This window comes from Juglans regia, chromosome 5 (genome assembly GCF_001411555.2).
Source record: "Juglans regia cultivar Chandler chromosome 5, Walnut 2.0, whole genome shotgun sequence".
Lineage (NCBI taxonomy): Eukaryota > Viridiplantae > Streptophyta > Magnoliopsida > Fagales > Juglandaceae > Juglans > Juglans regia.
This window is the reverse complement of record NC_049905.1, coordinates 19,545,351-19,558,867: the sequence shown is the minus strand read 5'-3', so window position 1 is coordinate 19,558,867 and position 13,517 is coordinate 19,545,351. Positions and strand designations below refer to the sequence as shown.

The window sequence follows — 13,517 nt, the reverse complement described above, 5'->3', positions numbered from 1 at the left end:
GGTTGAGCGAGAGGAAATCAGAATCTCACAGTAATTAAATTGATTACGAGAATAATAAATAAGAAAGGGGAACGAATCCCGCGTATCTCAACAAATCTTATCATCAATTAACAATGCATGATTTTAGACGCGCAATCTTCGCAATCGGCCGCGTGTGCACTTTCTTGAAACTACGTGACCGAACACAGAGAGAGAGGACACAGACAGAGAGAGAGAGAGAGAGAGAGAGAGAGCGCGCGCGCGCGAGAGGGGAGAGAGAGAGAGAGAGAGAGAGAGAGAGAGCGCGCACTCGAGCCTTGAGTTTTGCCACTGCCGTGTGCTCTACTCTTCTCTTAATAAATGCATTATAAATATTAATATGCCTTCCCCTGAATTCGGTCTCTTCTCATGAAAACTATCTCACAACTGTTTCTTTCGCCGAATCTCGCTCTCCTTCTCCTTCTTCTTCTCTGCATGTAAGCAACGACACAAGCACACAGGCACACACAAAACTTTATAAAACGTCCTTTCCCTTTCATTGTGGGTTTGCTTCTTTCTTTCTTTCTTTCCCTTGTTTACGTCTCTGATGGGTTGGTTAAATTTAGGTGGAAAGTTTTGGGGGTGGGATCTGATTTTCCTGACTGTTGTTAACGCTACATGATCACGATGGCCCTTGAACACAAAGGTATGCTCTTGTTCAGTAATTTTTCTTCTTCTTTATTCTCTGTTTCTCTCTCTCTTCTTCGTGTCTGTCTCTGTCCGGGCCGCATACTCTGTGGTACATTGTTATTTGAATCTAAAAGTTGCGAATTTCATACTATTTTGGTTATTTAGATTTTTTGGTGGTGTAGGAAAAGTGGGTTTTTTTTTTCACATTGTTCTTCTTTTTCTCAATCTTTTTCTTAAATTCTCAGTACTTTCGGATCGGGCATTGTGGACCCAAGTGGAGTTTTTTCGTGTTTGTGCAGTTTAAACATTTGTGGTTGTATTAATTTGATGTTACGACGCTGAAAAGATTAAAACGTGGAGCGTTAGAGAAGAAATTTTGAAGAATTTGGTTTCGAAGATGATCTAGCACCACATATGCGGAAAGCCCAGCGATCGAAAGAAGCTGAAGTTTGTCGTGCTAATGAAGTTAGTTATCTTGTTTCTTTGTGTGTTTCAGGAGATGTTTGGGAGGTTGCCAGAAATTTAGTCGAGTTTCCTTTATTGGTTTGGGGGAACTGAAGCGAAGTGTAAAATGGAAATACTAGTGTTTGGCGTCATGATTTATGTGAGGAGAGGCGTATGATTTATGGGTACGAGGAGAGGCGTATGCTCTAATTACAAGGGATTTAAGGTTCAATTGTATTTGATTAGGGGCATGCCACTGCCATATATATCTCTCGTTCACATACCAATGCTCGACGTTTTATAAATCTCCCTTTCACACCATTTTTTGTTTTGCAATATTCTCCATCACTCACGTTGAAGTATATCAGAATTGGAGTTTTGTTTATGAACAATTATTTGATTGTCTTCTTAATATGGAAATTCTTGACACTCTTATTGCAGTTATACTCTGTCTCATTGATGTATTTTTTGATTTGTTGTAACTTCTATGGCAGAAACAACGCAGAATTTATCTGAGTCATACATGGGATGCCTCAAGAGGAAGGAGTTACCTTACAATCTACGATATCCGCGGAATCTCTCGGGAGGGTTCTCTGATTCTAAAGATGAAACCAGTAACCGCTCGGGAGCTGGTTTCATTAAACCTGACAGCTCACTCAATAGCCCATGTTTTGCGCCTGTTAATGAAGGTCATTTTAGACCAATGCTTCAACAAGACTTTCATGTTTGGTCTGCATTTCATCCCAACGTCCAGAAGGCACGACAGAACCAGTTTTATGCACTTGAAGGCTGTTTTTCTCCTATGTCATCACAATGTTACCTACCGGATTTTCGATTCCAAGAATTCCAATATTTCGTTGTCATAGACTTTGAGGCAACATGTGACAAGGAGAAGAAGCCTTTCCCTCAAGAGATTATTGAATTCCCATCTGTATTAGTAAACAGTATGACTGGCCAACTGGAAGATTGTTTTCAAATTTATGTGCGGCCTACATACAATCAAAATCTAAGTGACTTCTGCAAGGAGCTTACTGGCATCGAGCAAACCCAGGTATGCTTATATTTAAGTGCATGAGCTTGCCTGCAATTCTTTTTTTCTTTCATCTCAATCAAAGGATAGTGCACTATAGATCTAACCATTGCCAATTGTCACTCTGAACTGATGGCTGCAGGTGGACAAAGGTGTTGTCCTGAGTGAAGCTCTGCTTATGCATGATAAGTGGCTTGAAGAAAAAGGGATTAAACATACCAACTTTGCTGTGGTGACATGGACAAATTGGGATTGTCGAGTAATGTTGGAATCTGAATGCCAATTTAAAAAGATCAGGAAACCACAGTACTTCAACAGGTAGCAAGTTTAAAAGTTTTGTAAGATTAAATTTTTGAAACTGAATAAAATTCACATCCTTTTTTCATTGGGTGTTTAGTTCTCTCATGAGAATTACTCGTTCAGAGTGTGTATAGTGCATTATTTTAAAAAATTGGTGCCAAGACGGAATCTCTCATCCTAACTTAGTGGTATAAATGGTTTCATTTTTGATATATTGAGTCTTTCTTAAACATTACAGAAAATGCATCTGACTCGAATATTTTTAGAACCCCATTGACTCATTTCTTTTTTGGGAAATAAAATTTTCTGTTTCAATATCGTGGGATGTTCCATGTTCTGCATGAAGATGATTTCGTCTTGAAATGATTTCTGGGGGACAAGAAAGTGATGGCAAACAATACCATGACTTGTCTCTCTTATGCCAAGTTGATGAGACGAGTCATGTTTTGATATCTTTACAAGAACACAAAACTTTCTGTTCATATAAAAGTAAACTAATTTATTCTGCCCTTTCTGAAATTAGATGTGGCGCCAGCTTTGAGCACTTTTTTGTAAAGATCATGCATTTTTTCTTCACTAAACATTGTGTCACCATTTTTATACAGCCATTTTTTTCTGAGTATGAAAATCTTGATGTCTCTTGTGCTGTCTTTTACTGCTATACAAATTCACAAAATTATGACATTCTGCAATGAGTTCTTAGGTATAGTAGCATTCCACCTTGATAGCTGATGAATTAATATATCCTTGTTTGAATTTTGGTAGATGGATCAACCTGAAGGTTCCATTTCATGAGATGTTTGGTGCAGCCAGATGCAACCTAAAAGAAGCTGTTCAGCGGGCTGGCCTGGCTTGGGAAGGTCGTGCTCACTGTGGCCTAGATGATGCTAAGAACACTGCCCGTCTGCTCGCCCATATAATGCACCGTGGATTTAGGTTCACTATTACTGACTCACTGATGTGGCAGTCCGCAGATTGCTCCTTGGCAACACAGCAGTTCCTGGATCCTCAGTCTGGCTTTGCCCAGCATTCCGTCAGGATTAAGCACCCATCACTGCCTTTTATCTACTTCCGCCCTGTCCAGGTTGATCCCAGTAAAGAATCTAAAGAGCAAGGAATGTTCTGCTTTTGTGGGGTGAAAAGTAGCAAACAAGTGGTTCAGAAACCCGGACCAAAGCATGGGAGCTTCTTCTTTGGGTGCGGTAATTGGACTGCTGCTAGAGGTGCCCGATGTTCATATTTCAAATGGGCCACCTCTTGACAGAAGGAAAGACAGAACTGAAGAAGGTCGCCATCAGAGGGAAAAATGAAAACAAAAAGAAACAGAAAGAAGAATAGTGTCAATCAACCTTGACTTGTAAAGTTGATTAAGCCTTAGGAAGCCGCATGTGGAAAGACAGCTCTTAACTTCTATAGTTGATTTAAAAGGAAAAAAAAAGCATAGAAATGCAGTTGTGTAAGAATGACTATGAGAATATGCTTTAACCATGCTGGGACATGGGGTTTAATCATCTAAAATAATTCCTGAATAGTTCTTGAATAGGAAATTGGAATGACAAAAATCAGTGATCTGAGTGTTTTTTCCTTTGTTTCTTGTGTTCTCCTGTGTGCATCATTGTGCTCTTTCCTATTCCAGTATTACTTATTTACTAGATCTGTCTGTATTCTCCAATCTTCATGACTTGTTTAGTCAGCATTCAAACCTTTTTTGTAACTTCCAAAAACAATCTCCAAATCCAATTCATTTTAAGGATAGTATCCACCTAATATAAAAAATGGACAAATGATATATACAAGCCCTAAATGCACAAGCTTTGTGCAAGCCTTTTATAAAAAAGATGACCCCACCATGGAAAAGTGTGAAAAAATCACTTTTTCTTGATGAGATCCACATTTTTACAAAATGCTTGTACATTTAGGGCTTGTACATAGTATTACTAAAAAAAATGAGGTATTTTTATTAAATTAATATGTCAAATGTTCATCGTGTTCATCTGTAGGTATGTTCATGAGTCCATAAGTCAGGCAATATCAGAATCAATGGAAAGATATTTTTTTGTGTCTGCTCTAATTTTAGCAAGTCTATAATATTTAGATCACTTGATGACATCGTTGCTATTTAATTGCCACTTCAGATCATCAAATGGCCGGCTGATCTATAAAGTTATTTCAAGCCCAAAGAAATTTCCAGACAGTGGATATGTCCCATTTCTCTGCCAAAAAGGAATTATAAAAATGTAATATCACAAGTTGATATGGTTTCATGTGGTCTATCAGATATATTTTACAATAAAAATAATTTTATAATATGACAAATCACATGAAACTATCTTAATTTGTGGGATTACTTTTGTGTAGTCTTTTTGTGGCTAAATCATTTCTCTAAAATTATATAACTTCAATTTCTCAGAGAAAAATTCTGCTTGCAACCAAGCTGCGGCACCCCTGCATCATCGCGGTCCGACGTGGCAATATAAGGAACGATGTCGTTCTAATTTGAGAAGGGCAATCTGCGACTCTACCCGCCATCGAAGCCCTTCATCTAAGTTCTATTGAAACCTTCATATTCTCCCCATCGAAACCCCCCATCCCCACGACATCAGAAGCCATCCCCATCGTCTTCTCCCCATCAAAAGCCCCATCCCCATCGTCTTCGTCTTCTCCCTATCGAAGCCCCCATCGTCTTCGTCTTCTCCATAAAGTCACCACCTCACAAAGCCACAGCCCACGAAGCCCCTATCTTCTTCTCCACAGTCAGCCTTTGTCTTCTCCACGAACGCACGAACACCCACAAATCATGATAACTTTGAATCCCATGGTCTAAATCTCAGTTCAGATGCTTATCCAAATTTTCCCAAAATCCAAACGGAATAGAGCATAACAAACCCATCCAACCCAAATGCACAGATCATATAAATTACACAAATTCCCTCGTTGATTTATGCCAAAAACATAAAAATAACCCACAATTGAAAGAACCCAAAAGTCAACAATGACAATGAGATTTGGGGTGGAATGGCTCAGTTAATTTCAATTCTCAGAGCAGCAGCAACTTGCAAGAATGGCTCCTCGGGAAGTTGAACTTCTGGGATTTGGGATGGAGTCTTTTTTATAAAGGTATGAGCATTGGAGCACAGGAACAACATTGCAAGAGCTAGAATCAATACATGACATACAAGAGTAAGCAGTGATATTCAAGCAATTCAAAAAAGACCCAGATTGCAGTAGCTCCACTGAGGACCTTTGCAAGCATCTCCATGAGAGATCGGGAGCTTTTCTCCCAAGCAAAAATAATTAAGAATTGGGAAATGAGAACTTTGGGAATTAAAGATCGAAACCCTTGAACATTTTTGAGGGTCTGGTTGAATCTCGAGTCTAAACTCGTTGCAGTGCTGTCTTTCTTCTACTGATTTTCTTTGCCTATTTTATTTTATTTTAATAATATCCTCTATTCGTGATCTTGCAGATTCTGAAAAAAAAAGCATCGTTCAACTACCAATAAACCAGAGAAGAGAGAAATTGAGAGAGAGTTTTGTTGGACTAGCAGCAAGTTATGCAATTCTTGAGAAAGAGATAAGAAAAGTTTGGATAAAGAAAGAAAAGTCTGGTTTCGTTCTAATGCATCCAACCCAGCCGCAGATTTCTTTTTTGGTTTTCCCTCATTTCTGCATTTTTTTTTAATATTATTGGACTGACGTGGCAGTCAGCAGATGCGGCGGCGGGGACGCATCTTGGTTGTCCCTAGAATTTCTGTTTAGGGTAATTCTATGCATCAGCCTACACACTTCACACACCATGCATTCAAATTTTTTTTTTTTTTTAAACCTCAATACACTAAGTGTGTTGAGTGTGTGATGAATAGTAGGCTGATGCAAATATTTTTCCTTCTGTTTAATTGCTTGCATCCATGCTTTATAGAAAAGCAAAGCTTCAAGTTAGGATTCAAGTGATGGAATATATTGAAAAGTATTTGTTAACATGTTGCATATCCGTCCTGCTCATAGAATTGATGAGAAATGAACAATGGAATTCTGAGTGTCATTGGTTATATAATTTCTTTTTTCAAGTTGATTATTTTACTTTTATATGTTGTGTCGCTACTTATCAAAGTAACATATATATGTTACTAGTTGCTGCTTTCGTAAATACAGTACTATTAGAAATGGAAATACTTTTAAATTTAAATTTAATGAAGAGGGATATTGGGTAAAGAGTAAATAAGCTAGGCACTGCAGCTACTCGATAAAATGACTGAAAGAAGTTTTCTTTCATTTAGAATTCTTTTACTTTTCCATACATCCTGGATACAAACAGAGTCCATATTTATAAACTTTTCATAACAACCAAAATGCAAATGATTGGTACACATCATATTATATTCCTGGAATATTCTCATCTTAGAGTCTTTTGGACTTTTCTGGAATTCGTCTTATTTGTGTGTAGTGCGTATGTGCGTCGTCCAGAGGGTAAGGTTGCTTCGGAAGCTGCAGCTGTAGGTGCAGGTCCTTCTTTTGAAGTAGCAGCTGTATTTATCTTAATATTTCCCCGCGAGTCAAGCGGCACTGATCCAACGGTGAGGCTTGATCGTAGCTGTGAGAAACGTGCAGAGGACAATGACTTTGTGAAAATATCAGCTATCTGATCCTTGGTTGAGATGAATGAGACTTGAAGAGTTTTGGCTGCTACTCGCTCACGAACAAAATGATAATCTAACTCAACATGTTTAGTACGTGAGTGTAAAACAAGATTAATTGAAAGATAAGTAGCGCCTAAGTTATCACACCACAGTGTTGGTGGATTAGAGAGAAAAATGCCAAGCTCTTTCAAAAGGGATTGTAACCAGAGAACCTCACATGTAGCATTGGCTACAGCCTTGTACTCGGCTTCAGTGGAAGACCGAGCTACGATGGGTAGTTTTTTTGAACCCTAAGATATTAAATGCGACCCAAAATAAATGTAAAAACTGCCCGTGTACTTACAATCATCTGGCCAACTTACCCAATCAGCATCAGAGAAGGCTGCCAGCTTACAAGGTGAAGAGGCAATAAAATGGAGACCAAAGTGTTTGGTAAGATTTAAGATAGCGAAGAATTCGTTTGACGGCTTGCCAGTGGGGCTGCCAGGGATAATGCATGTACTGACAAAATTTATTAACGACATAAGAGATATCTGGTTGGGTAGTCATTGGATGAAGAGAGGAGGTCGGCTGTTTGGAGAGATGAGGGATATTGGGGTTTGAGTTTGATGAAGGCAGCGTCGGCTGCAAGGGAAGCTGGAGATTAGGGCTTGAGTTGGATGAAGTTGAAGGCAGCTGTGGGGAAGGATGGGATCGTGATGGGCTAAGTGTTTGAGAAGGGCTTGAGTTGGTATGATGAGGACTGGAAGGAGGAGAACGTGATAGGCTTGAGTCCGTGGGAGGTGAGGTGGAGTTCACCTGGGTGGGCTGTGAGATAGGCTGAAAATCACATGGAAGTGGAGTGAGAGATATGTAGTTGTGTTTGGATAAGATGAGCGGAAGAGCGTGTAGCATATAGGTTATGAAGAGCATACCAGATTTCAGACGATGTGGTACATTCAAGAACCTGGGCTAAAACAGTGTTTGTTAAGGAGGAGTTGAGCACGAAATGAGTAGCTGATCTTGAAGAAGCCAACGCTGATATGCAGGGTTGGGAGCATTATTGACAGTGGGAGAGGGAGAGGTGATCGTTCCGTCGACATAGCCAAAGAGCTGATGTCCCCTAAGGAAAGGAACTATCTGAGCTTTCCATAGCAAAAAATTGTCTATGGAGAGCTTGATAGTGACAGAATGAGTGGCAGAGGTGACAATGGAAGGGGTGATGGGGAGGTGGGGTAATGGTTTCTGTGTCGACTGAAGAGGCGTTGGAGGACGCTATCGTGGGTTAAACCGAAAAGTGAAAAGAAATAAAATAAAAAGAGGGAAAAGGTGCAGGCGTGAGCCTTTTACCAAGCTCTGATACCATAAAGAGTAAATAAGCTAGGCACTGCAGCTACTCGATAAAATGACTGAAAGAAGTTTTCTTTCGTTTAGAATTCTTTTACTTTTCCATACATCCTAGATACAAACAGAGCCCATATTTATAGACTTTTCATAACAACCAAAATGCAAATGATTGGTACACATCAGATTATATTCCTGGAATATTCTCATCTTGAAGTCTTTTGGACTTTTCTGGAATTCGTCTTATCTGTGTGTACTATGTATGCACGTCGTCCAGAGGGTAAGGTTGCTTCGGAAGCTGCAGCTGTAGGTGCAGGTCCTTCTTCTGAAGTAGCAGCTGTATTTGTCTTAATATTGGGTGATAAAAGGCTGCCAAAGGGTATTTACAGTTGAAGACAAATCTCTCATTCCCTTTATAGAGTCATCACCACTTTTTCATCTTAGAGAGTAAATAAAAAAATATATCTTATTAGAAAAATCAATCTTATTAGAAGTGTAACAAAAAAATTAAAAAAATACAATCAATAGTCAGTCATACAGATGAATTAAGGTTGCTCATCCCAACATTCACATTTCCCAGATTAGCTTCATTTTTCATCTCATCCTCTGTTGAATTCCTGAGATTGAGCCATGGGTGTTGCAGACACTACTGAGCAATTGGTCGCTTCTCTAGTGCAAAATGGAGAAGGGGCAAAGAAACTCTGCAAACTCCCCAGCATCATCCTCTGGGTTGAATGTTTACCAAATGTCAAAACTAGATCTGAAAAAATGGCAGAAATAGACAGATCAAATACTGAAAGCCATCATGAGGATGAAACAAAAATTGGTTACAAATACAACCACAATTGATAGTACTTCCAGAATGATAGTACTTCCAAATTCATTACCATAAATTCATTACAAGAATGATTACCACCTTGAACAAGAATGATGACCACAAATTCTGACCCATTCCAGTCTTCATACATATCTGCTACATATCTTCTAAAGACAAGAAGCAACATCCAGGTTCTCCTAAACACTTATAAACACTTCAAAGAGTTAATGTAATATGGCACAACTACCCCTGCACTTGAATTTGACTGTCCAGATTCTCCCTAACAATAAAATTAAAAAAAAAAAAAACACTTCAAATCCCATGACTAACACCTCAAATCCCATGACTAACACCAGCAAAGTTGTCCAAAACAATATATATAAAACAAAACACATTGATTAGAGCACAATAAGGTTGGATCATCAACACATTACAATTAAAACCTGACTAACTCAAATGTTAGCTCCAAACAGAAAATCCATTAGAATTTGACCCTAGAAACCAATATTCGATTACTTGATTACCTGGATTGCAAATCCTTTAAAACTGGTAAACCCTCAAACTAAAACCCACCAAAGTTCACATAAATATCAAGAGGAAACCAAGGAATTAGAAGTGCAATCTGGAAGACATGGTCTATGATCTTAGAAAAGATAACCTGTCAAAGTCCACGAGAATGAGAGACAATCAAAAGGTGTTGTGATGGTGTCTATACTCAGAGAAAAACATACCTTGAGCATATTGCTTGTGGTATAATCTGGCCCAAATATAGTAAGTAATAAGTAACTCTCGGTTCAGCCTATTGTGGAAAGGGGAAATATTGAGTAAAAAATAATATATGGGAAAAGAGAGAATCACATTCTACTTGGAGATTATATATTTGTCATACGTGTATGCATGCAATAACTATATTTCTTTTGCTTTGTTTATTTCCCTGAGCACGCAGTTCTCTTATAATTATCACTCTATAAGCATATTCCATACCCATTTTCAATTTAGCTACTAGAACATGGGATAAGCATTGCTACTAGAACATGTAATAAGCATATTCCATACACATACCAGTCGAGATCAAATGGAGAATGAGAGACTACAAGCATCCAATCCCAAACCCCAAAAAAAAAAAATTCTTCCTACTTATCTATGCTTTCCACGAAGCCACTTCTTCAGCATTGGCATTACTAGCAAAATGTTCTTTCACAAACCCAAACTAATCGAGCATATGTTCTTTCTTTTTAAGTTTACCGGAGTGGGGAAAACTCCTCTGTGGCCTCAGATCTTTGGAGGGGTGATCAAGAGGTGGTGGATCTTCCACCGATTTTCTGCAGGGTGGTCGAGAGGGATGAAGCACGCTGCGGGAGGGTGGTCTCATCACACGGGGTCGTTGCTGCAGAAGAGGGATTGTTGCTGTAGAAGAGGGAAGGTGGACTCAGGGAACAATAGATTTCGAATGGGGAGATGAAACCGAGGGCTGCAGATTTTGAATGGGAGAGGAAGGTCTCGTCGCTGAAGAGAAGAGGGGGTTTAGGCTGAAGAGAAAAGAGGGGGGGGGGAGAGAGAGAGAGAGGGAGGATCAGGGCTTGTGTCCGGTTTAGACACGTAAGGTGTGCTTTTGGCTGACGCAAAACAGTGGCTGATGCTAAGAGTTTTTCAAAGTAGAGGAGTTTTGAGTACTCCCAATCAAATAATCTTCACATCATCCCATTGTTGGCAGCAGCAATAACACACCTAACGTGTGGACCGGGTTCACTAACACCACTGGATCGGTTTGCTGGGCATGTCTCTCAGCCCTCAGTCAGTCAGTTCCCCCGACCCCATGCCCATCAATTCCCCCTCCCGAACCACCTCAACCCTTTGTCTTCTTCGATCTCAGCCCTCGAAGCCAACCACCGACCTCAGCCAAGCACGACCTCAGCCCTCCCCACCATGACCTCAGCCCTCCCAAGGAGATCAGTCCCCAAGCCCTCGTTCCTTTAGTCAGTCTCGAAGTCTATCAAGGCTAGGCTTCAATTCCCTGTGGGTCAGATTGCTTGGTATTTGAAGAAAGGTTGCTACGCTCAGAGGACAGGCTCCAATCTACCTCGCCGCGATTCTTGAATATCTCGCTGCTGAGGTACTTTTAGATCCAACCTGAGGGCTAGAGTGAAACTTTCATATTTGTAAGTGTTTTTCCCGTCCATCTCCTTCTCTTTCTCTCTCTCTGCAATTCAATGTCTTTTGGGTTTGTTCAGTAATGATCTTTGCTCTTGTGTCGTACCCTTTTCTCTTATATGAGATTAGAAGATCTGTGTGATTGGTTGCTTACTCAAATGAGGCTGTGGAGAAACTGTATTGAGATCCAGATGGCTGGTTGCACTGTCTGTTGTTTGAAAGACTGTCATTGATTCGTTTGCTATATGTATCTGTATTGGATTATACGGTTTTTTCAATGGCACTTTTGGGTGGTTTTCATTTCATTCAAGTGAACTTCCCAATGAAGATTATATGAGATTTTATTGAGCGATGGTCGGGGGAAGAGAAGAAGAGCTAAAGGTGGTTTTCTTGGTCCTGAGGTGATACTTAAGCAACTTGAAGAGGGTCCACCAGTCAAGTGTGTCGGGTTTTTCTCTTTAGGACCACCGCCCAAAAGCTACAGTGAGATTCAGGATGATAAAGGAAAAGGAGTTAGGGAAGTCACTAGTGGAGGATTTAGCCCCTGCCTTAAGAAGAATATTGCCATGGGGTATGTGAAATCTGGGTCACACAAGGCAGGCACCAAAGTTAAGATTGTGATTCGAGAAAAGGCATACGATGGGGTTGTCACCAAAATGCCATTTGTACCAACAAAATACTACAAGCCATCCTAATTAATATTTGGTATATCAACTCCAGAATTTTCATTTGGACATATTTTTGATAAACTTGACTGCTTGTCCATTTCAATTCCATTTTCTATTTGCAAGAAGTCGGAGGTGGAATGTACTATTATGTTTTTGTCATTTCTTTATGAAGTTCCACAGTTACCACAATCATTCCACAGTTACCACAGTCACCACTTTCAATATTGGTTCATGTGTTCTTGGTTGATGACTAGAATAATTTCCTTATTCACATTCTCCATTGCCAATCTCGCCACCTACGGTTTCTTAGAGAGTTTATTCTCAAGCCTAGGGTAACTATTTCCATCTTTTCTCTCAGCAAAAAAAAAAAAAAAACTATTTCTATCTTTTCTTTTGTTAAATTATTTCTAGAATGCAAGTTGTGAGGTACAGGGGTATGCTATTTCCATCTCTGCTCTCGTATTGCTTTTGACTTCCAATTGTTTGCTACTCCGTCATAGTAGAATCTATTTTCAAGTATTTTTATTGTTACTATTTTTATTCAAGTAGTCTAAATGTCTGGTTCGATTAAACTAGTCTCTTTTCAACAGTTGTTGCACTAGTGTTGCATGGGTGCTTGGAGGCAATGGTGCTTTTGATAAACTTGATACTGATGGAAATTTGTATGTGTATGATAAGGCAAGCCTTGTATTTTCATGATTCAATGTGTTGTAGATAGTGAGTTAAGCACGTTTTAATGAAATTTTGTTTTGTACAAAGTAATAAAGGAGAACATTCTGACAATCTAACAAGAGAGAACCAAGATTGGAAGAGGAAGGATAATGTATTGTCGCACGAGTATGAAGCTTGGAAAGAGAAGATAAAGTAAGAGAGACAAATGTTGATAAGGTTGAGGTCGAACTTGAAAAGTGGTGGGTTGTGTACACAATTATGGTTGTTTTTGTATTGGGTTGTATCTATTGTAATTTTTCTAGTTGGTTTGGATCAAATATGTAAGTAGCTGGAAGCATAGTGTCAAAATCAAATATGTAATTTTTCTGGTTGGCTTGGATCAATAGACGGATGCATCATGTCAAAATCACTTTAACATTTGTATTGAAAAAGCCTTTGGTCTTGATGTGAGTTTCTACCTGAATTTAGCTTGCACAAGATATTATTACTTTTCCATCTAAATAAATGGTTCCTATTTAGCTAAAAAATAAGCTAGCATAACTGTATGCATTCCTCTTGTTCATCAGGCCATCCAAGTCATCAAGCCAAAATGGAAATGGATGCCACAATTAGCAGTTTAAAAAACAAAATCCAACAAAAGAAAGAAGAAAAGAACTTGTAAAAGTAAAACAATATCATGGCGATCGATGGGCAATATTTTCATGCTACAATTGTCACAATTTATTCAGCTGTATTCATACTTTCAAGATGAAATGTTCCAAGTATAATTTGGAGATCTTGACTCTTAAGATACAACATTCTTCAAACTACAAATTGCAAATTTACAAC

The 13,517-nt window shown here is 39.1% G+C and overlaps 1 protein-coding gene and 2 long non-coding RNA genes across 4 annotated transcripts; 2 read left to right on the top strand and 1 right to left on the bottom strand.

Moving 5' to 3' along the window:
* The first annotated feature begins 252 nt into the window (after window positions 1-252).
* On the top strand, window positions 253-4,013 carry LOC109007335 (3'-5' exoribonuclease 1-like). The gene is made up of 5 exons (XM_018986965.2): window positions 253-455; window positions 585-664; window positions 1,587-2,143; window positions 2,265-2,440; window positions 3,188-4,013. Exons 2-5 carry the CDS (start codon window positions 637-639, stop codon window positions 3,681-3,683), a joined length of 1,257 nt encoding a protein of 418 aa, XP_018842510.1. The 5' UTR covers window positions 253-455; window positions 585-636; the 3' UTR covers window positions 3,684-4,013.
* A 4,402-nt stretch (window positions 4,014-8,415) lies between these two features.
* Window positions 8,416-10,732, bottom strand: LOC109007332. 2 transcript variants are annotated; one of them, XR_001998763.2, is made up of 3 exons: window positions 9,298-10,726; window positions 8,920-9,141; window positions 8,416-8,820 (listed from the first exon to the last, which is right to left on the bottom strand). It is a non-coding gene; the product is annotated as an uncharacterized LOC109007332 (long non-coding RNA). The 2 variants fall into 2 exon arrangements; XR_001998764.2 differs by lacking the exon at window positions 8,416-8,820 and having other exon boundaries at window positions 8,830-9,141; window positions 9,298-10,732.
* Window positions 10,733-11,952: 1,220 nt separating this feature from the next.
* On the top strand, window positions 11,953-13,152 carry LOC109007333. The gene is made up of 2 exons (XR_004801543.1): window positions 11,953-12,054; window positions 12,608-13,152. It is a non-coding gene; the product is annotated as an uncharacterized LOC109007333 (long non-coding RNA).
* Window positions 13,153-13,517: the final 365 nt, after the last annotated feature.